The 23885-nt window shown below is 41.4% G+C and overlaps 1 protein-coding gene across 1 annotated transcript in view; it reads left to right on the top strand.

Moving 5' to 3' along the window:
* The first annotated feature begins 848 nt into the window (after positions 1-848).
* Positions 849-23885, top strand: part of gabbr2 (gamma-aminobutyric acid (GABA) B receptor, 2) — a 973371-nt gene continuing 950334 nt past the window's right edge. Inside the window, exon 1 of the mRNA XM_059972542.1 lies at positions 849-1788. Coding sequence (XP_059828525.1) covers positions 1474-1788 — 315 coding nt within the window. The 5' untranslated portion in view covers positions 849-1473. The remainder of the gene's footprint in view (positions 1789-23885) is intronic.

Below are 23885 nucleotides of genomic sequence, written 5' to 3' on the forward strand. Positions count from 1 at the left end.
GGGCCATATCTTCAGAACTTTATTTTCAATAGAATTAAAAATAGGGGTTACTTTATGTGCACATTGATCATGCAGACTTGAGCCGTTCTTTTGAATTATGATTAATTTAAGGGTTTATTGAAGATTCCTCTACATGGCACTCACACAAGCGGGTGGAAGATAAAATCTGTAATAATTAAGAGATAATTAGGGGAAATTGCTTCAAAACGAGCCTCTGATTGAGAATATAATAAATGGGGTTTTAATGTTTTACAGACTGGACGAAATCTAATCCCGCAGTTTAATTCCCTATGGTTTAATCCATATTTGACGGTGATGTGCAGTGAACAGATGCTTTCGTTTATTCAATAGAGAGAAGTGCAAATTAATTCGGTGATTGGCAGTAGAAACCAAGGTGATCTGGTTCAGTTAATGGCCTGTGATCAACTCCCCCTCGAATATAAACAGCGCAGTACGCTCTCTTGACTCAAAGCGGCATGCGGTTTTAATTTGATACCTAAAAGCATTTTGTGCTCGGGTCTGGTGATTTTTTTAAGTACTTGTTTTGGTGGAGATTTCCACAAACGGTATCGGAGACCTCCAACTCTGTCTGCTTTCCTTGTGTTTTTTTTTCCCCCCCAAGAGCCCAGACTCGGAGTCCAATGCGGCTGAAGCCGAAAGTCAGATCTGCTTTGCGCTCGAGACTCAACAGTGTGTCAGCCGCCGCGGAAAATACGCTCGGATTGTAAATACTGGTCAGCCCAGAAAACTCGGATCGCCGAGAGTTTGCACCTGGAAACCCAAGCGGGAGTACGGTAGCTGACATCTGCAGTCTGCATCTCTGACAGGGCTCCACTGACCACCGAGATGAAAGGGGAGATTCCTTCTCCACTTCGGCCGTCTCTCCAGGGACCTGGTTCCTCGACTCACTCTCTGCCTGTGTGAGATCGTATTTTGGCGGGGAAGGGGTGGCGGGATTTCCTGGTATCTATGCTCGTGTTTCTGTGGATTGTATGTGATGTGATAATACGGGCGCAGTCGATGCAAGGACAGGGGAGAAGCTGAGATCTTTCCCACATTAACACCGAGATTAGCGCACAGTGGATAAACGGCGCTGCTCTGCGAGATCTTTCATACCCGTGCCGAGCTGGTTCCTTCCTTTGAACTGCTGCCAAAAATCCTTCTGAAGGAAACGAGGAAGGCAAATGCACGTATTAATCTATCTATATGTGTCTATATATGCATATAGTAAGAGAGGGGGCGCCCATCGCCATTGATAGACGCGATCGGGACCCCTGACGAAAAGGAAGAAGCGAGAGGAATGCACTGAACTCGGCGAGCTCAGTCCCTGGACCACAAGGCAGCGGTACCTCGCGACGTTCTGCGAGAGCCCATCTCGGGGTAGAAAGGGAGCGAGCGAGAGACACCTCCAATGCCAGCCTTCTGATCCCCAGTCGCTACCGGTCGAGCTGTACGTCTTTTCCCCCCTACAGGATGGATCCTGCGCTCAGGACCTACCGATCTGGACTATTCGTCTGGGTTTTTTGGTGCTCCCTAGGCCGGCTTGGGATGCTGATTTTGCCGTGGGGCTGGTGTTCTCACTCGGCTCTAGCACTCAAGAACACGGGCACCAGGCTGGGAGCCTCCTCCGAACTGCCCATCATGGGGCTGATGCCCTTTAACAAGACGCTGGCGGCGGAGAGCATCTCAGAGGGCATCTTACCTGCCGTCCAACTGGCCACAGAACACGTCCACAGCAAATTCTTACCAAACACCAGCAAACTGGTCTTGGAGTGGTACGACTCCGAGGTATTTAGAGCTGTTATCTTATTTGTGAAGCTGCTGTTTTTAATCGCTCTGATTTCTCCAATCTGTTTACAAATTAACACATAAAAGATTCCAAATTATTTAGGCAGTGGTTCCTGACTGGGAATGTGTATGGGGGCTACACGCATATCTTTAATATGTCCATTCCATAATACTTTCATGGTACCAAGTATTAATTTTGAATTGTTTTGTACAATGCGCTATATATGAATGATTCAACACTTCACTGGGCTCTGGCAGGGGTTCAATTGTGACTATTCGGTTTGCTTTACGGATTATGGTGTGATATTTGGGGTCTACGTTTATTGACCGGCGTTGCCAATGTGCGTGTGTGTGGACCTGTGACACCTGAACAATAAGTGAGGGGAAAATGCGAATAGCTCTGGTTCTTCTCTTCTCTCCCCCGCCCCGTGCCGACTATAAGCGCGTTCTTGTAGCCATTGCATTTATCTGGATGACAGAGGCTCTGCGAGTGCTGGCAATCTGCTCCCCGCTGAGTGAGCGGCTCCCTCAGTGAGCGATGCAGCAGAGATTCATTCAGTGGTCACGAGCCCGCAGAGCAAGCCAGGCGCAAACAGTTAACACTGCAGGCCTCCGCTCCAGCTCTGTCGCTGAGAGATTTGGGGCATAGGTGACAACTTATCACGTATCATGTGTGGGGGGGGGGGGGATCCACTTCTACCTTGAGTCCTTGTTTGAACTGTGCTTTATTTAATTCCAAGTGGGGAGACGCACATTGTCCCTCCACTCTCAGGATTTTCAATCTACTATTTTCATTATTTTTTTAAATTGCATGCGATGTACATTTGTTTTCCACGGTGGATTTAACGTGATAGGGGCGGGGACGGGGGCGGACCGGGACTGACAGAAGGATACCTGAAGATGGCAGCAGTTTCACATAAAGCGCCGGTCACATTCCCGAGGCAACCGGCGGGCGCACATTTTTTGTACTGGGGCAGACAGCGCTGTTTCCCTACCAGAGACCCAGCGGTTAGTGCCAGTCCGAGGAGTGCTCCCTTAACTGGCCGCAGGATGGTGGGGGAGGGGGGAGTGACGACCAGAAAACGAGGATGATTCGATTAAAAATGTTTACTAGGTCAATTACAACATTAGTTTCGGAGTGCGTTTTGCGGTTTGATTGGTTGTCTACGGAGGCTGATCTATAGCTTCCATTGTACGATTCGGAAGTGTCAGACAACAGTGATAGCAGTGGCTGTTGAAGGTCACTTGGTATAGGGAGTGTAGGTGATTTCTCCGTGGTAATGACAGGTGGTTGGTTAGCAGGTGTTCTGCACCCACGACTACCCATTAATGATCAAGTGAAACGACCACGGGGCCCAACTGATTCATGAGAAATCCCAAAGTCTCGTTCTACCAAGGCATCTATTTACTTAAGTTTCAAGGCATATTACCCAAACTTGAGATTTGCTTGCTCACAAGTAGCCAGAAAGCAAGAACCCTGAAAGAACCAATTAAAGAAAAGAAATAAACAGAAGACCCAACACCAGATGAGAAGGGGGAGGGGGCAGAGACACCATGCAAACAACATTCTGAACTGAACTGAGCCCTCTGATCTGAACCCTGGAGTAGGCCCGAAGCCTTGTTTATCAGTTCATCATGTTAGTGGGTATAGAACACAGGAGCCAGGACAGTCTTCATATGGTCAGCGCCTGGAGAGAGGAGTGACCGTGATGGAGTGCGAGTGAAATCCCCATCTTTACAGGTTATTTTGACTGGTGTTTACTTCACACATGATTTTGGGTTATGTGCCACATGCAGATAGTGTTAGTTTTAAATGATCAAGAATAACTTAGTTTGATTTCTTAAAAACAAGTGCAACTGGTCAACTTCCTTAACAAACAGTTCCCTAATATCACCTTTATTGTGCCTTTAGGATGAAACAAACAAGTACCTCTGACCTTGCTCTTTCACTCAACTGTGATACAAAAGATCACCTTTGTACTGTTACACACCCGAGGAGCCTTTGGAGTTTCATAGGCCCTAGCTTGGCAAAGTAAGAATGCTGTGATTGGTATATTGGTGCTCACCATAATCATATTCTCTGCTGAAATTTTGCACATGACCAATTGATGTACAGCATGCTAGTTGTGGATGATGTCAAAAGGCAGCAGAGCATTCTCAATTCATTGATTAGACATAATTGATATCCATCCCTTTGGTAACTCTTTTAAAGTCTGAGGAATATCTATATCCTCTTCAATGTTTCCTGCTTGTTTGACACAGTGGAACAGGTGTAGGATGTTGGTGAGTTTGCTGCAAATGTTTGCATTTTTCCAGAGTGTGCTACTAAAGTATTTCTTGCGCTGGATCCAGAAGCTTGGGACTTTGTCATTAGCCAATTTGGGCATTCCTCTTTCTTTGACTTGGTGGCTTTCTATCACTTTTTCCACCAGAATTCTTTTTTTCTACTCATTGTATTGAAAATGCACTGGTGGATCTTGCTGCACCAGAGTCTAACCTGATACAATCACTGCATTTAATCTGCCTTTCTTAATAAGCATGATAAATGGGGAAAGTGTGCTCCTGGTCCACAGTATCTCTGCTATATAGTACTTGACATCAAACAGGTTGCCTTTGTAATGAGGTGGTTCCATAGAAACTGTATAAATTAACTTGCTGAGATTTGCCCTGGGTTTGGCTGCCAAACCAAACATGCCTGTGGGTCATTCGGAGTAATTTTTTAAAAACTTTCCTGAAAACTGGACAATTGTAGGTAATGAATGGGCTTTGACATCAGGATAAATATGAAGCTAATGGCTAGACTGACCAAATTACGTTGTACTAGCCATTTCTATGAATAGAAACTATTGACATTAATGTTAAACTTCTAGATGTATTTAGTTGTGATTTTTGTGAACTTAGTAAATTATCCTGTTGAGTAAAGATGTTTAAGATGGAAATTAATGAAATAGAAGTACTTAATCAGTTGACATTTTTTTGATTCTTTAAACTTAGTTTTGTATGTAATACTATTATGATTTGGACCTAATATAATGAGAAGTTTCTTGCAACTAAAGGCATAGTGTTGGACAGTTACACTTTTGGAATGAAACAGAAAACCTTTTTGAAATGTGTATTCTGATGAGTGTTACTGTATATGAAATGGGCCTCCTGACTTGATGGGTATGCTCTGGACAAAGGATAGGATAGAGGATCGGTCCTGTGAGGATAAATTAAGCAGACTGAGAATAAACTTCAAAGTTCAAAAGAATGGGAGGCTAATCCATTGATTTTATGATTCTTAAACGGCTTGGCAGGGATGTTTTCTCTGGCTGAGGTGACTAGAATCCAGTTTTTCCATTTTCAAAATCAAAGACCGGCGATTCAGGACAAATTAACACATTTCATCACTTGGGTCATGAGTCTTCAAAATTCTCCACTAAGTTGGTGGATGTTGTCTCACTCTTTTTATTTCTGCCAGTATTACAGTCATAAAGATCCATAAATATGGGTAGCATTTTGTTTTGGGCAACTGAGTCCAGTTTATAACTTGGAGTTTTAACTGTAAAATGAATCTAATCTGTATGCTTTTTAACTGTCAGTTTTGCAGAATTTCACAAATGTAGAAACAACTTGGAGAGGAGTTGTTTGATTTCAACCAAAAGCATAAATAGAATTTGTGCCTGTAAAGATTGTTTTGCAGGTTTGTCCATAGGTGGAGGAAACACACAATGCCTGAATGTACCAAAGAGATCTTTTCTCCCCCAGGTGCAATTGGGATATTTGCTTTAGTGATGAATAAAAATATTGTTATCATTTAGTTGTAGACCATTTTATGGAGGTGATGAAAGTAATTTTAATCCCTGATAAGAGGTAAATTTGAGTCTGAAAATATAACTTAAAATTTAAAAAAAAAAGGGATCACTTCCTAATTTAATGGGCAGTAACAGGTGACAAAACCCTGCTTGGAAGGCAGGCTAAATAAAATTTAAAGCAGCTGCTTAATTTTATGTCCCTGGGTTTTTTGTTTTAGGCCTCAAAAGTAACCAATATATCTAGTCTCAACAGTGCACTGCTGCAAACTTTATCAAGAGGTGGTTTTAGACCCTCTTGCTTTCCATTGTTGGAGAGTTGGTAGGTGGATTCAGCTGCTGAACATGGGGTAGGGAGTCTGTCAGGATCAGGACTGGCCTAAAGGGAGAGCAGTCATCACAGCTAGGATGAGGACTGCTGTGGTTGTATCGCCATGGCAGGTTCTGCTCTTTTCCAGTAATGTTGAAGTCTGCCTGAGAAATGCTGCCAGGGCTTCCAACTTCATGAATGGTCTGTACTATCACAGTCAAGTAAGGAAGATCAAATGCCTTAAAATGGCATGCAAGCTTGTGTTTTTTTCCCACTGTGCATTCTGGGTTGCTCCATGTATTTGTGTGTCTAATGTGTGGAGAGCCCATTTGGAAAGTCTGAGAGCATGCAGCTTGAACTAACCCCATGCTCTCTTTGCAACAGAAATTTCATTGCAATGGGCACAAAGCAAGGCCGTGTGTGAGACTACCTTTAGGTACGATAGATTTGATCAGCTTGGGGCCCTGGAAGTCTCAAGTTCAAAGGCTATAAACAACAGGGTTTGTCATTCCATGTTTCTTGTTGGCTGATCGAAGCAGTGGTACTCGAGTGAGCATACCTGGTTTCCGCTCTGTGGCTTGAAAGCCTCTCCTCCCTCTTTTATTATCTATGACCCCACCTAATCTTGCATGATGTCATCTTCAAGAGCTCAGCCCCCATCCTACCTCTGCTTTCTCCCTCCCTGCTCCAGAGCTTACACCTTTGGTGTTGCAGGCCTTCTGATGGGCAGGAAGACCATTGAACTGGCTGGCTTTTCGGTACGAAATATTGCAGGGGAGGGTGGGGAGAATATTATCACATGTCCACTCTTTTTAACTGGATGTCAGTGAGACCATTTTCTTTCAGCATGAAAATCTTAACCGTTCCACACCCCCCACACACACCCTTCTGTAAATCCCTCTGTGTCTCTGGGTATATTGAATAACATTTCTTATCCAGGAATTGAGAAAATAAGGTGCTGGAGTGACTAGAATTGTGGGAAATTCTTTAGACCCATATTGTTTGTCCCAAGTTGAAAAGGAGCTAGTCAGCTAATCCCATTTCCCAGCATTCAGACCACTTGACTTGCCATTTGTGAAACTTTGGGTACATAGAGCTGCTTAAATGCAGAATTTCTGTCTCTACTCCTTTTTAAAAACAGAAGCAAGTTCTTGAGTGGGGAAAAAATAAAGTCAACCTAAACCTCCAATTAGTTAAGTAGTTTTTTTGTACCACAGTTGTATACCTCTACTAAATGTAAATACCTTTATCTTATTCATGCTCTCCAAGTTTGTAATTTGATACTACTTGATTAAATCTTGCCTCAATCTTTGATTCAATATAAAATACAATTTTTCTATGCTTTCCACATAGATTGAATAGGTTAGGACTTTACCTGGAAAGTAGAAGATTGAGAGGTATAGATACGGTAAATTCAAGCAGGCTTTTTCCACTGAAGTTGGTTAGGATTGCAGCTAGAACTCATGGGGTAAGGGTGAAAGGTGAAAAGTTTTGAGGGGAAACTTGGGCTGTGAGTGTGGAATGAGTTGCCATCAAAAGTGGTGTTTAAGCGAATTTAATTGGCATTTCAATGTTTAAGCAAAGTTTGGATAGATACGTGGGTGGAGCATGGTGGGCTGTGGTTAATGGGAATAGGCAGTTTAAATGGTTTGGCCTGGACTAGAAGGGCCAAAGGGCCTGTTTCTGTGCTGTACTTTCCTATGGCTTTGGTTTGGTGACACCCACTTGTTGAAGAATTAATGAAGATGTCCTGAACTGTGCAAGTCACTGCTGGCATCACTTGGGCTGCATATAGAAGAACAATGTTTGAAGAGTGAATCACTGCTCTTGTGAATCTTCTAACGGACTTAAAGCTGGAATTGTATGTGTTAGATAAAAGCTTTCTCGTTTATCCATATTGCATGAGCTATTTCAGAAGAGTAGAATACCACTGTATGTGGTTTACCTCTAAATGTGAAAGAAAGGGAGATATTTGAAGTGGATTTTTGTTTCTCTTTGTACTATTTTTTTTAAAACCTCAACCTTTCCATGCTGTTTTCAGTTGAATGTAATATTAATGGTAAATTGGAACCAGCAGCAAAAATTAGAAAGTGCTAGTTCACAATCCGCATGTGAATACCAATGAAGTCCCTAAGTAGGGCACAAATCATAGGAAACTGGGACACCAATTGGTTCTTTTGCCCTTGATTCAATGAACATTGTATCAAAGGCCACTTACTGGAATTAATGGCTTTCATAAAAATAGTAGATACTCTCACTAAAACATTTAGAACCTCAAGGTTTATTTAGTCATTTTCAGTATGTGTCCAGTTCTATTAAAATGCATTAGCTTCCAAAGGCCTCGTGCATTAGATTTAGAGTTATTGAGTCATGGAGCACAGAAACAAGACCCATCATGTCCTTGCTGACCACAAGGGCTGCCTGTACTAATCTAATTATATTATAAAATATATCTAATGTAATCTAGGTTTTTCAGCTCCTTGCAGGTGTATAAGTATCTGATGATCTGAATACATTGGAATGTCAATATTCAACTCCTATTTATTGTTGGAATGACTATTTTGTGGTCATTTTGCATCACTTGGGTGAGGGGGAATGACCAGATGCTTTCTGGCTTGAATCATACATGCGTAGTTGCTGGGCCTTCTGAAATGGGTGTGTATCAAATTGCATCATTGGCAATGCAATGTTTCCGTTGGAATGTTTCGACTCTAGGAAGATTGGATCACATGTTGGGCATTTCTGAAACAATAGTGTTTTAGGTTTACAGATATGAGTTCTCCTAACTTTTGGAGACCTCAGATGCCGATATCCCACCCTGCAAAAGCATTTCAGGGAGATAGCGCCATCAATTTGCGGGAGATTCCCGGGAGAGATGGGATATTTGTAGTAGAGTAGCTCCTTAGCAGCTAGCCAGCTAGTTTAAATGAAGTTAGCTATGCGAATGAATGACACCTGTTAAACTCACCTCAACATGTCTTTTACATTTTAACCCACCATGGGCAATAGAAAAGTCATTGTTGCAAACAGTGAAGCGAGCAACACTGTCATTATTTTTGACCCTATTAGACCCCTCTCACCCTCTGTCTTGCACGCATGCTGTCTCAAAAAAAATTGATTTCTGGGATATTATATAACTTGCGGGTGTCAAGGAGCCACTGTCAATATGCTGACGACTCCCTGAACTTCCGGGAGATGTGGAATGTCTGTCAGATGTCCTGACCCTCCATACGATTGTCTAATGACCATGGATTTGTATTTATCTGATTAGTTTGGAAAAAGTTCAGAACTAAATGGCTAAGCCACCCCTTCTGAGGAAACAATGAACCTCTGGTATCTGCCCTGACCACCATTCAAACTCTGTCAGGTCTTCTCGATACTGACCCTATTAACAGTCTCTCATTATTCCCCCTCCCCTCCCAGATCAGGCTCCATGGAAGTGAATTGCTGGAGTTGGGTACATTGTGTGGTGTTGGTGGTTAAAGCTGATGCTTCATTTTCTGTCAAAGGAATAGTAACAGTTCAGGAACCCCATAAAGATAGCTACATCAAAGTTATCATTACACCCCCCCCCCCCCCATAACTCTCCAAACAGTGCCAGTGTTGAATTCAGCCTCCATCCTGGACAATACTTTTCCCCTTTTAAATTACAAAGATTGTTTTATTATTGTGCATCAAACCAAGCAGTTACTGCAATATATGTAGTTCAATGTATAAGTTAAGTATTTGAATGAACAGCAGGCTTCTGGATGCGAGTATCAGAACACGTAGCAAAAGGCTGCTGCAGACAGGGTTTGGGGAAAAGGCCTCGGGTGCTGCTGCAGCTCACTGCACCAGACCCAATGCTGAAACTGCAGCTACTTTCCACATGTCTCCATTCACTTGCATTTAAATAAAAAAAATAAATTATGTTCTTATTCTAAGTGTTGGGAAATAATCTTCTGAACTATTTTTCTGGTGAAGAGCACAAATTTTATATCTATCCATACCTTTTTAAATTGCTTTACATTTTGCAATTTTGATTTTTGTCATTCTTTTTTCACACTCTGCTAGATCTTCTATTTCCCTTGTAAAAGGGATCTAATCATCTCAGCAATGTTTTTGGCTCTGTTATGTTCTCTTCTATGCTCTTTTGTTGTCCTTAGGAAGCTTCTTAACCTAGAGGACCCAGAAGTCAAAGCCATTCTAAACAGACTGACAAAGCATTTGCATAGATTTAATATGTCGTCTTTGGTTTGGTATTCAATGTGTTTCTCTCTAAAGTCTATGATCCAGCAGGCATTTCTCAAAATAAGATGTTATTGTGTGTCTTAGAAATCTATATCAGATCTCCCCCTCAACCTTTGCCACTCCAGAGAAAACAGCCTAAGTTTGTCTAACCCGGGAGTCGGCAACCCGCGGCTCCGGAGCCACGTGTGGCTCTTTTACGTCTGTGCTGCGGCTCCCTGTTGCTTTGGGAAATAATTGGTCAGTATTTAATTAAAATGTATTTTATGTTGGTTTGTTAGTTTTTGAAATGTAATTCTAAATTTGAAGATTATGGTGATCTTGTACAATCTAAATAAGACGTTGTGGCGACCCATTTCCTGACACATCCGAACCGGCTCACAATTAGCCAGCGTTCAGGCTAAGGGAGATAGCCTACGGGGGTTTGTGAGTACGTGTCTTTTGCAGCATCCGCGCCCATGGGGGGCGGGTTGAGGGAGGCTTAAAAGCAAGGCTGTTTAGTTCGAATAAAGCTATCTTTGACTGCAGTTTACTGACTGCGTGAGCACACCGCTACAACGTGTTTTTATCGCTGGCTGTCCAGAGGGGAGGTGCTGAAACGCTTTGTCGCGTGTCTGGAAGAAGTGAAAACTTTCCTGGGCAGCAAAGGGCTCACCTTTCCTGAGCTGGAACAGCCAGAGTGGCTGGAAAAGTTACACTTCATGGTAGACATGACAGCGCACCTGAACACGCTGAACACAGCTCTTCAGGGGTAAGGACGTACAGCCCTGCACATGTTGGAGGATGTTTTGGCATTCGAGCGCAAGTTGACAGTGCTTGCCAGAGATTTGCAGAAAGGCACATTGTCCCACTTCCCCAATTTGAGAGTTCAAACAAGGTCACGACATGATAAATTCGGAGTATTTACATTCTGCAATCATCGCAATGCAAACATCGTTTGGGAAACGCTTCTGTGAGTTCAGAGGAAAAAAACACATTATCCTTCCCGGTCACTCCCCTAAGCATCGATCCATCCCTACCGAATATGACTGCATTGTCAGGTGTGAGTCAACCTGACCAAGTATGATAAATATTTTAATTGCCTATTATTTTACGTATATTCATATGTTTTCATTGTTCAGTGAAATAGTCCTTTTATTTTTCAGGTTGACAGCTGGCTGATGTTATTTTTGGTTTGCTGCTGGCGGCAAATTTAAGTTTAGCGTTTTTCATAAATACAAGAAGGACTCAAATAGACCTTGAGTATTTTACTTAAAAGTAACCTTCAACCCAACGTCTTATTTTCGGAGTTCAAAATGTTTTTGTTGCATGCAGAAATGTAATTTTGTTTTCTCTGCAGGAGCTCATCAATTTCATAAATGCAACACATTATAGTTTGTTTATACATAGCATAAAGGCAAAACAAAACGTTGTATGCAGTGTTATTTCATTTTAAGTGTCAAACGGGTTTTGCGGCTCCCAGTGTTTTCTTTTCTGTGGGAAACGGGTCCAAGTGGCTCTTTCAGTGGTAAAGGTTGCTGACCCCTGGAATGGCATAAGTCCTCTAATCCTGGTAATAGTCTTGTTGTAGCTTAAAGAGAGCTTTATAAAGCTGCAACACAACTTCATAGCTTCTGAGCTCAGTACCTCAACTAATAAAGGTCAGCATGCCGTACAGCACCTTGCCACCCTATCAAGTTGTGCAGATACTCATGGAGATATGGACTTGGAGCCTAGAACAGTACTGCCCAGGAAATGGCCCCTTGGCCCACAATATTGTGCTGAACAAATTTAGTAATCAAATAGGAAACTAAACAAACCTTTTCAGGTTACACAATGTCCATATCCCTCACATTTGTGTGTCTAGCTAAACTTTTTTTTAAAAAGTCTTGTGTATTTGCCTCTACCTCCACCCCAGGCAGAACATTCTAGGCACCACTCTGTAGGGGGGTGGAGTGGGGAAATGTGCCCCCACATCTCAAAATTACCCCTTCTCATGTTAAATGCATGCCCTCTTGTATTAGAGGTTTCAATCATGGGAAGCAATAGTCTTTCTACTCCATCTATGCTGCTGACTATCTTCTGATAATTCTTTCTTCAGCCTTTGCTAGTCCATAGAGGGTGGAGAAAGTTTGTCAAATGCCTTGTTATAGCACATAGCTCTTTAATTTGGGTAGCAGCCTGGTGAACATCCTCTGCACCTTCTCCAAAGCCTCAGTATTCTTCCTGTACTGGGGTGACCTGAACTGTATGCAATATTTCAGATCTGGCCTAACTAGAGTTTTAGAAAGCTGCACCATAATTTCCTGACTTTTGAACTCAGTACCTCAACTAATAAAAGCATGCATGCATTGCTTTATGCCTTTTTTAAACCACCCTATCAACATGTGTAGTCACTTTCAAGGAGTTATGAACTTAGACCCTAAGATCCTTCTGCTCCTCAACACTTGAGGATCTTGCCCTTAACTGTGTACTGTCTCTCTACCAAGGTGTAACAAATCACATTTTGCTAAATTAAACTCCATCTGCTGTTTTTCCACTCATATCTGCAACTGGTATCTATTCTTCACCAGTCATCTATGCTATCCACAGCAATCTTTGTATCATCTGCAAACTTACTCACCCACCCATCTACATTTTCATCCAGGTCATTTTTTATTTATATATATCATAAACAACAAGGGTCACAGTACAGATCTCTGTGAAACACCACTAAACACAGACTTCCAGCTAGAGTAAATTCCTTTGACCATCACCCTCTGTCTTCTATAAGCAAGCCGGTTCTGAATCCAAATGGCCAATTCACCATTGATCCCAGGCATCTTAATCTTCTGGATGAGTCTCCCATCAGTGACCTTGTTAAGCACCTTAATGAAATCTGTGTGAGATTTTATTTTCACAGATCTACCTTCAATCTTGTCAGAAAACTCAGTCAAGTTGGTAAGACATGACCTGCCCCACAAAATACTATTGCTGGCTCTCCCTGATTAGAGCATGGTTTTCCAAATGCCATTAATCCTATCCCTAAGAATTCTCTCCTGTAACTTCCCTACCATTGACATAAGACTCACCAGTCTATAGTTCCCAAGATTATCCCTCGTTCCCTTGAACAGTGGAACAATAGCTACTGAAGTCTGGGACCTCACCTGTGGCTGGAGAGAACACGGATGCTGGCCACGGCCACAGCAGTCTCTTTTGACTCTTTCGATAACCTGGAGTGCATCTCATCAGGGGCTGGGGAATTATCCACTTTAATGCTCTTTTAAAAAGACCCAATGTTAACCCCTCCTTTACTTCAAATTGCCCTAGCATATTAATACTCAGTGTTGACATCTCTATCCTCTATGTCCTTATTGGTAAATACTGATGTAATCATAAGGACCTCCCCCACACCCTTTGCATCCATGTGTATCTTCATCCCTTTATCCTTGTAGTCCCACCCTCTCACTAGTTATCATGCTTCTGATGTCTGTACAGATGATGCACTCTTTTCTTTTAATCTTATTTGCCAAGGACATTTTATGGTCCTTCCTGACTTTCCTAATTCCCTTTTATGAGTTCTGACTTTATACTCCCCAAGGGCTCTATTTGTTTCTAGCTTCCCATGCTTTACTTGCTTTTTCTTGACTAAATTCATTACTTCTCTGGACATCCAAGGTTCTCTTGCCTTGCCATCCTTGACCTTCCTTCTGACTAGGACATGCTTCTCCTGTACTCTGTAGTTGGTCTTTAAACACCCCCATGTGTCCAATGTGGATTTGCCCCCCCCCCCCAAAAAGCGGCTCTTCCCCGTCAACTTTCTCAAAGTCTTGTAATTTGCCCTGCTCCAGATTAATACTCTTTACCCTAAGGTCCATACTTCCCTTGTCTCTTGCTAACTTAAGGTGTCATGATCACTGTTCCTTAACTGTACTCCCAATCCAGTTCCTCTCTCAATCCGGGTTCTGTAGTGTATACAACATCATACTTCCATATACTGATACGTGCTCTAAGTTCATCACCTTTATCCATAATACCCCTAACATTAAAATACACCCATTTCAAACTATCTACTCCAACATGTCCATTATTTTCCTCCTGTTATTTTATTTAGTTATTGTTTTAACTCTTCCTGGACCTTCCTCTGCATCTCTCAGCTTTCCAAACCTGGTTCTTGGACCCAAGATCCATCAGGACGCGAACACTTGAGTGTTTTACCATTAACATTTGATCTCCCAAAATATAATGCCTCACACTTAACTGGATTAAATTCCAGCTGCCAATATGGCTAATTTTTTGCCCATATCTGCAAATGATCTATCCCATTATATCCATAGGAAGTCTGTTTCCACAATGCTAATAATTTTTGTATTGTCTGAAAATGTATTAATCTATCCATCCACATTTTCATCGCGCTCATACATATCACAAACAGAAGAAATCCCTATATGGATCTATGTGAAAGGCTACAACTCGTAGACCTCCAGCTAAAATAGGTCCCATTGTACACTAACTACTACTAATTGTGCAAGCCAATTCACTGGATCTTGTGCATCTTGCTCTTTTAGATGGTCCTCCCATGAGTGACCTTGTCAAATCCATGTGGACAACATCTGCAGCTCTACTTCAATCACCTTTGTTACCACCTCAAAAATTCAGTCAGGTTAGTAAGAGGTGGTTGTCTTTACTTCAGCCATATTTTTCCCAATTCTCACAAGTCCTTGATCAGAAGTTTATTATTACTGATTTATATTATGTGAGATTTGTTGCACCATGACAGTGCAAAGACAAGATTGCTATAAATTATGAAATGGTGTAAAAAAAGGAATAATGAGGTAGTGTTCATGGTTTCTTGTGTCATTAAGAAATCTAATGGCAGAGGGGAAGAATGATGAATGCCAGCATCGTTGAGGCACCATGTTGAGAAGATTACCGATGATGGGGTGGCTTGTCCCATGATGGAGCTAGCTGGCTGTGCACCACCCTCTGCAGCCTCCTGTGTATTGGAGCCTCCAGTCAGAATGCTCTCCACTGTGCATCACAGAAACTTGCAAGTGTCTTTGCTAACATGCCAAATCTCCACAAACTCCTGACAAAGTCGAGCTGCCGGTGGATCTTCATCAATGTGTTGGGCCCAGGACCAATCCTCAGATGTTGACACCCAGGAATTTGAAGCTGCTCACCTTTTCACAACTGACCACTTGATGAGGGCTGGTGGGCATCCTTATTAATTCCCTTTCCCGGCACCCATAATCAATTCCTCGGTCCTGATGAAGTATTTGCGAGTTAGTTGTGATACTGCTCAACAAGCCAATCTGTCTCACCCTTGTAAAACTCCTCATTGCTTTGAGATTTTACCAGCAACTGTAGCCTCATCTACAAATCTACAGGTAGTATTTGAGCTGTGCTTAGCCACAGAGTCGTGACTGAAGGAGGAGTAGAGCAGTAGACTAGACGTACATCCGTAAGATGTGCTTGTGTTAATTGTCAGTGAAGAGGAGATGTCATTGGAGAGGTACGAGGCCCAGGTTTAGAATTTCGGTGAGTAATACTGAGAGGCTGATAATATTGTAGTAGATGAGCAGTAGTCTGATGTTTTCTTGCCTTTGAGGTTCAAAGCAGAGTGGAGAGCCCGTGAGATTGTGAAATTGCATCCACTGTAGATGTGTTACTACAGTAGGCAAATTACAGCAAGTCCAGCTCTTTGCTCAGACAGGACTAAGGAGCCATATCTAACCACTGGAAGCACTTCATCACAGCGGATGAGAGTGCTTCTAATCAATGGTCATTAAAGCAACTCACCCTGCAGTGTAATTGCTGCCCTTCTGAAGCAGACAGGGACCTCAGACCACAACAGGGAGGGGTTAAAAATGTCTTTGAACACTTCAGGTTTCCACCATCGGGACCTGACACCTTTGGGGGTGGGGGTTCACCCTGTCAAGGGTATTCTGTTTGGTGTCAGAGATACAGGGCTGCTGGATTCTGTGGGGATCCACAGAAGTGTAGTGTTAGTCTGTCTTTCAAAATGTGCATAAAAGGCACCAAGCTGATCTGGGAGTGAAGCATCCCTGGCAGTTATGCTATTAAGTTTCACCTTGAAGTAATGGCCTGCAAATTCTGCCATAGCTGTTATGTATCAGATTGTATCTATTTTTTCACAGAATTGCCCTTTTGTTCCTACAAAGGCTTTTTGTAGATCATACCCGGCCTTCTTGAAGAGACCATTCTTAAATGCCTCAAATCTAGTGCTCAGCAGACTGCTAATCTCCTGGTTCATCCATGGCTTAAGTTTTGGCGAGTCTCAGAGGCGCATGCTTATTCATGCAAGTCTTGATGAAATTAATAATGGCCATGGCATATTCACTCGGATCCTTATGACACACAAAATGAGGCCATTTAGCCCTATTCAGCCATAGCCATTAATAATAGCTTATTTATACAGCATTTTTCATCAAAATAATGCAGTTCAGAGTACTTTATCCCATTTTAAAGTACAAACATGAAAATAAAAAGAAAACAGGAAGATGTTAGTTAAAAGCAAGGTTATATAAATAGGTTTTGAGCTGGCGTGTCAACTGAGTCAGCTTCCCTTAGCATTTTAGGTATTGAGTTTCACAGTTTAGGAGTGTAGTCCAAAAAAGCTGACCTGCCGATGATCTTTTGAGGGAGATTGTTTAAATTTTAAGAGACCAGCAGAAGAAGACCTGAGAGCTTGAGCTGGATTATATTTTGATTTTGTGATGTAAGTCAGTTCCAGACCATTAAGAGTTTTTAAATGAGAACTTTAATATCAAATCTAAAATGTACAGGAAGCCAATGCAGAGTAGTTAGGACAGTGTGATATGCTTCCCCCATCCTAGCTTTTAGTTTAGTCTAGCAGTGGCATTCTGAAGGAATTAGTTTGTCAATAGCTTGCTTTGAAAGACCAGTAAAACATCCACTACAGTAATCTAGTCTATTTGATATAAAGGCGTGAAGTAATTTTTCAGCAACATTGTGTCAGAAACAGACACACCTTTGCAATATTTCTTAAGTGTAGAAATGTTGCTCTGGTCACTTGTAGGATTTAAAATTCAAATCTGAATCAAAGATGACATCCAGGCTTGTTACTTTTGATTTTACAAGAAGAGCCAAGGTCCCATTGGTTCCATTCATACACCTACCTCCCTTGAATTTTGTACTGTATATATTTAAATCCAGAAGGCTTCTGCTCAATCTGTTCTCTCTCGCATGCTCATTAATTAGCAATATGCCCCTCCAATCACTGTCCTGCCACCTACCACCTACCATGGCATTCTACAGCTGCTAGTTATCCTACAAGTAGCTACTTGGAATATGTGAAATGGAACACCTGGAAGAAATGCAAATAATACAAAGTGCCTGAGCATCATGGATTTTGTACAAGGTCAGGATTGAACTCTAATTGCTGCTGGAATGGTGAGGCTGCAGAACAACTGCCACATCAGTTTTCTGTCCAATTACTTTTCACTGTGTGCTGTGAGCTTCTCTAAACTGGTTGTTGACATCTCCTGTAATTAACTAAACTATATTAAAATAGTAACACTGAAGAAAGGCTGCATAAATGACTGAAGTTGCCGAGAATAGAGAGGGGCTGTTATCTGTATGTATGCTGTAATCCTGCATTCGTTCCATGTATCTCTGGTGCTGTGATTAACCAGGTGGCAATGGTGAATGTAATATATTTTGATCATTTGGGAACTTTTGGATTTAACAATAAAGATGTTGAAATGTAGACAAGGAGGAGGATACTGGCAAGTACAATATGTTGGTAAACCATTGAACATAGCAGGACAGGGTAGAAAAAGTGGTTAAAAATGCATATGTTGGATATTTGCCTTTATTGACTGAAACATAGAATACTAAAGGTGGGGAATCCTGCAGGAAATGTATTTAACACTAGTTATGCACAGCTAGTATGTTCTGTGCAGTTCTGGTTGTCACACTGCTGGGCAGAGGTAGTGGTGCACAAAGTTCAAATATTGACAGTATGTTGAATTATAATTATGAAAGACTAACTAGGCTAAGGTTGTTTGGAAATTGTGGTGTAATGCCGCGAGAGATAAAGGGGTACCTCGTTTCTGGATTAAATGGTACATGAGTTGAGATGAAAACAAATCACCCAATGAATTGTATGGGATGCATACTCGTATGTGAAAGGCTGGAGAAGCCAGAAGCCCCTCAGTTCACTTAAAAAGTCGCCTGGGTGAGCACGCGAGTTCAAACCTGCTATGGGACAAGAGCTGAGAAATGATTTTGGGGTCAGCATGAAATCAATGGGCTGGAAGGCTTCACTCCGTGCCATAACTGTCAAATATTCTATAATTATCAGTCATTTGTAGAGTAAAATTAGAGTTGCTTCTCATTGTGCTTAAACCTCTTGCACTTGTGAGCCAGTTCTGTTTCCCAGGTGAGATACCCCATACTAAAACTAAAGTGTGGAAATGGGGTTTGATGCAATGTCCATATACTGCTTTTGTATTGGGGAAACCAATAAGATTTTTGTTTCAGTCTTATGAATTGAATGCCATGAAATGCACACATTCATTTCCCGCACAGGTGTCATTCTTGTTGCTCTCTGAGATCCCCACCACTCAGGTCATGTACCTTCTACCTGAGGCAGCAGTGAGAAGAGAACAAGAGCCTCAGGACTTGCTACCAGGCCCAAGAACTGTTATTACCACTCAATTATCAAGCTCTCAAATAGAAGAGGGTAACTACACTCACTTGCACCATCATTGAAATGTTGCTACAGGCAATGTTCTAACCTTAAGGACTCTTTATCTCATGCTTTTGTTATTGCTATTTATTTATACTTGCATTTGCACAGTTCATAATCTTTTGCACTCTGGTTGATCTTTCATTGATCCTGTAATAGTCACTTTCCTATAGATTTGCTGAGTGTGCCCACAGGAAAATGTATCTCATGGGTTGTTCTCTGATAATAAGATTTTACTTTGAATTATGTTGCATCAATGCAGATTGCTATAAATAAGTACATTTGGGTATCTTCTAAAGAGTAACTTTTGCCCTATATTAAGCAAAAGGCAAGTTCATTTTAAATTATTTTGTATTAATGCCCTAATTTGGATCTTGTACTGCAGTCTGAATAAAAGCCATGAAAAGAAAGATCTGGAAGTCTGATCATTGATCCACATTGTCTTCAAGCTACTTGTCTCCCATATATTCTCATTCAATCTTCCTCTATTTTCTCAGTCTGCTGAAAATGACATCTGCCAGTGGGTTTGAGATTGGGCCACTTGTATGACTCACAACAGTTAATGTAGCAAACAAAGTAAATTTACTCAGAAAGGAGAGTCTATTTAAAGAATGGAGAAAATAAAACTTGTGATCAAAGTACAGCTACTTCAGCCAATAAATTTCACAGAAAAAATGCAGTGAGATGTTCATAAAATCAATTTCAGGCACTTAGAACAGTGCAATCTCCAGGGACAATTGAAAGGGGAATTACCCAATCATCCCATTCTGGCATGGAATAACATTATGATCAAATGCAACCTTTAAAATGTAATTATTGCCATTCTGATTTTTTTTTTAAAAAAGAATTTATCATCCCTTCAAATAAGTTCTTCCCTCTCCTTTTAGCAATATTCTTTCTGGCCATTGATTTTTGTTTCTCTGTATTGACATGGAACATCATTGTAACATCAACATTTTGCTGGTACTTTGAGAATACAGTTAGTTTCTTCATTTTTATTCAGTAGTTTATAGGTATTTATAAGCAAAATTTATTGAAAATGCAAGCATAAAAAAGTAAAGAATTTTAAGGAGTGGCATATTAATCGCATTCTTATAGAATTTGCACAAAACTGGTTTTCTTGAACGGTTCTTGCATTAGCAATGGGTGTGAAAAGTACTGTATTCTTCAGTTGCTGTGTCTTTATCTTTACCCGGCACCAATCCATACCAAAGTAACTGATTGGAATGAGCTTCCATGTTTTGGGATTCTTTGTACTCTGTAGTGTGACTTCCTTGCACAGCAATAATTTCAAATGTTTCATGTGACTGCTGATTCTGCACATGGGATTGGAGGAATTTTAGGCTATTCCTCCTCACAAAAGTGCTTCAGCTCTGATGTTGGTGGGTTTCCTTGCATTAACTGTTTGCTCCAGGTTCTTGCACAACATTTCTATAGGATTAAGGTCAATTTGTCTCAGCCATTCCAAAATACAAATTTTCTTCTTTTTAAACCAGGGGTCGGCAACCTTTTTGCCTCTGTGGGCCGGATTGTATATTAATGAGTGGGCAGTGGGCCAGATAAATGCCATTTAAAAAAAAATCTTGAAATATGGGAATTATCCATTTAAATATATCTAGCTATGTTTTGCCTCAAATTAATGAATAACGCATGCTAGAAGATAATTTGTGCTTAAGGTTGCCTATCCCTGTTTTAAAGCATTCTAACTTATATTTACTCTTGTCTTTTGGATCATTGCCTTGTTGCATTATTCAACTTCTATTAAGCTTCAGGTGACAGACAACTATCCTGAGATTCTCCTGTAAAATGTCTTGATACAATTTTGAATTAATTGTTCCCTCAAGCTTTCCATGCCTTGAGGTAGCAAAGCAGCCCCAAACCATGATGCTCCTTCCACCATGCTTCACAGTTGGGATGAGGTTTTTGTATTGGTGTGCAGTGCCCTTTTTCCTCCAAAGAAAACAATTTGTATTAATGCCAAAATGTTCAAATTTTGTCTTATCTGTCCACAGAACATTGTCTGAGAAGCATTGTAGCACATTCAGGTGGTCTTTTGTAAACTTGAGATGTGTAGTAATGTTTATTTGTTTTTGGAGAGCAGTGGTTTCATTCCATGAACACCATTCTTGTTCAGTGTTTTTCTTATAGTGGACGTATAAACGGAGACTTTAGCAAGTTCTAGAGATTTCTGCAGGTCTTGCCCTTGGATTCTTTTTACCTCACTTTGTGCTCTTGGTGTGATCTTTGCAGGATGCCCACTCCTAGGGAGAGTAGTAACAATTTGGAGTTTCCTCCATTTGTAAACAATTTCTCTGACTGTGACTGATGAACACTCAGGTCTTTAGAAATGCTTTTGTAGCCTTTTCCAACTTCATGCATCTCTACAATTCTTCTAAGGTCCTCTGAAAGTTGTTTTGATTGAGGCTTGGGGCATATAAAGATCTTTCTTGAAGAGCAGACTCTGTCAGTAACCTCACTTTGTGAGCTTTATTTTATATAAAGGATAGGACACTTCTACAACTCACACCTCCAATCTCATCTCATTGATTGGAGCACCTGACCCCAAATAGACCTTTGTAAAAAGGCATTAACCCAGAGGTTCACATATTTGTTGGAAAAAGTATGTAAATAAAATGAACAAGAATGTTTTTAATTTGGTTCTCTTTATCTTGTAGGACATATGAAAATCTGATCACATTTTAGGTAATTTATGCAGAAATAGAGAAAATTCTACAGGGCTCAAACTTTCTAGCACCACTGTATGTCCATAAAGTGATGCTAGGCACATGAGAGTTTGTACATAAAGTGACAGGAACTGGTAAAGTAGTGTTGGTTGGGGGTGTGAAGGGATGAGTTAGTGGGTGGAGGTGTTGATCAGCCTCACTGCTTGGGGGGAAAAGTTGCTTTTGAGTCTGGTAGTCCTGGTATGCATGCTACATAGCATTCTCCCTGATTGGGGTGGGACAAGTGGTCCATGAGCAGGGTTGGTGGGATCATTCATGATGTTATTGTCCCCTTTCCGGCACCTTTCTGTAAATATGTCTGTCCTTGATAGCAATAGGCTGGCGGTGGTGATGCATCGGGCAGTTTATACTACCTGTAGTGAAGTTTCTGTAACACAGTAATGCAGCTTTTTAGAGTGTGGCCAATGCTATCCAGTGTTTATAAACAGGAGAGGGAAATTGCAAAAAAAGTACAGATTAGTAAGTCTAACCAGTCAAGAGAACACACCAGTCTTCATGGCAGAAATGGTGAGCAGCTTCAAGTTTGTGGGCACCAACATCTTGGAGGATCTATCCTGGTTCCATCACATGCAATCATGAAGAAGGCATGTCAGCTACTCTACTTCATTAGGTGATTGAGGAGACTTGGCATGTCCCAAAGGCTTACAAATTTCTACAGAGGTATGGTATTTCATGTTATAGAATTCAAATGGTTGCCGGCTGGTGGTGTAGCGGCATTTGCACTGGACTTCAAGGTGAGCAGTCCTGGGTTCAAATCCAACTGGCTTTCCATCCATGCTGGCTTGAGAGTTGAGTCAGCAACTCGGGCTCATTTTTTTAAAAAAAAGACAAAAATGCTAAACAAATGACAAGGTTGCCATCCAATGCTCCACAAGGTGTGGAAAGGAAAAAAAGAATTCAGTGATAATAAACCTAAGTCTGATTCTGGCTCCATGGTAGGCTATGTGTGAGAATCTACTGTGAAAGATGTAATGAAACTCGTTGACATCTGGAAAGCATTAATGGGATTGGACTAAGTCAGCATTTGTCAATGAAATAGTGGTTCTGCTTAACTGAAGTACTTTAAAACTGTAAATAACAGAAGAGATGAGGGGAGTATCAGTGGATATTGTTTAAGGCTTTCAGAAAGCTTTTGTGTGTGCAACATTAAGTCCAATAGGACTGGAGGTAACGTGCTGACTTGTCTTGAGAAATGGTTGATAGACAGGGAACAGAAGATATCAATTATTGGCAGCAGGCAGTGACTAGTGGCGTGTTAGAGGTCAATACTTGAATGGCCACCATTCACAATGGTCCCTTTATTAGACACGCCTGAACACCTCAATAATGCAAATATCTAATCAGCCAATCGTGACAGTGACTTAGCACTTATAAGCATGCAGACATGGTCAAGAGGTTCAATTGTGTTTAATATTTGAGCTAAGTATATTTACACATTCTTTGTTTACATAATTATGGGTTATGTAAAAGTGTGTGTGTGTGGGATCCATTATCACTCCACGTTGTATGTGTGTCTCGCTAAAGTAAAAATGAAGTTAGCCTCACATTCTGGACTTTAGACCAGTTGTTCCTAACCTGGAGTCTGTCGACCTCTTGGTTAATGGTAGGGGTCCATGGCATAAAAACGGTTAGGAACCCCCTGTTTTAAACAAACCTGTGACAACTACCTAGCTGTAGAGTGCAGCACGATGTTTGAGTTTAGGGGAAAAAAAGCACAGCATTCTTCATAAGAGAAGACATTTGAGTTTTAAAAGACTAATTCATGGGTTTGTAATCAGTGAGTATTGGATGATATTAATATTGTTACGCGTGTACCCAACTCTGAGGGGCCGAAGGGTCCCAAAGTAGCCCCCTTCTTTTTGAGGATTGCAAGATTGCTATTAAGTCAGGTCAGGAGACCCAGGAACTGAGAGAGAGACGTTTGGAATGTCCTGGCCCCTCAGTGATACAAAGTGACAGGAAACGGCCATTGTCTGTTGGAGATGGAATTGTGTATTGAATACTGTGCTATTTATTTGAAGCCCTTGGGGAATGACCAAAAGTGGGCTGGTTGAGGGGAGGCATCCCTCTACCCTGATTGAAATCTGAGACCCTGCGAGTCGAGATAAGAGGGTCTGGGGAACAGCCTCTTGAGACTCACCCAGAGAAACGCTAGAAATCCCGTGACAGCGTTTAATAGCGACAGCCGGTGGGGCTCGCGTGCGTCCTTTTCCTTGGCCTAGGAATTGGCGGGCGTCCACGGAACAGCTTAGCTAAAAGGACCGACTACAAAAACAGAACTCTCGAAGGATCGACATCATAAAAAGGAAAAGCTGGCAAGTTTAAACATC

This window comes from Hypanus sabinus, chromosome 6, assembly GCF_030144855.1.
Source record: "Hypanus sabinus isolate sHypSab1 chromosome 6, sHypSab1.hap1, whole genome shotgun sequence".
Classification (NCBI taxonomy): Eukaryota; Metazoa; Chordata; class Chondrichthyes; order Myliobatiformes; family Dasyatidae; genus Hypanus; species Hypanus sabinus.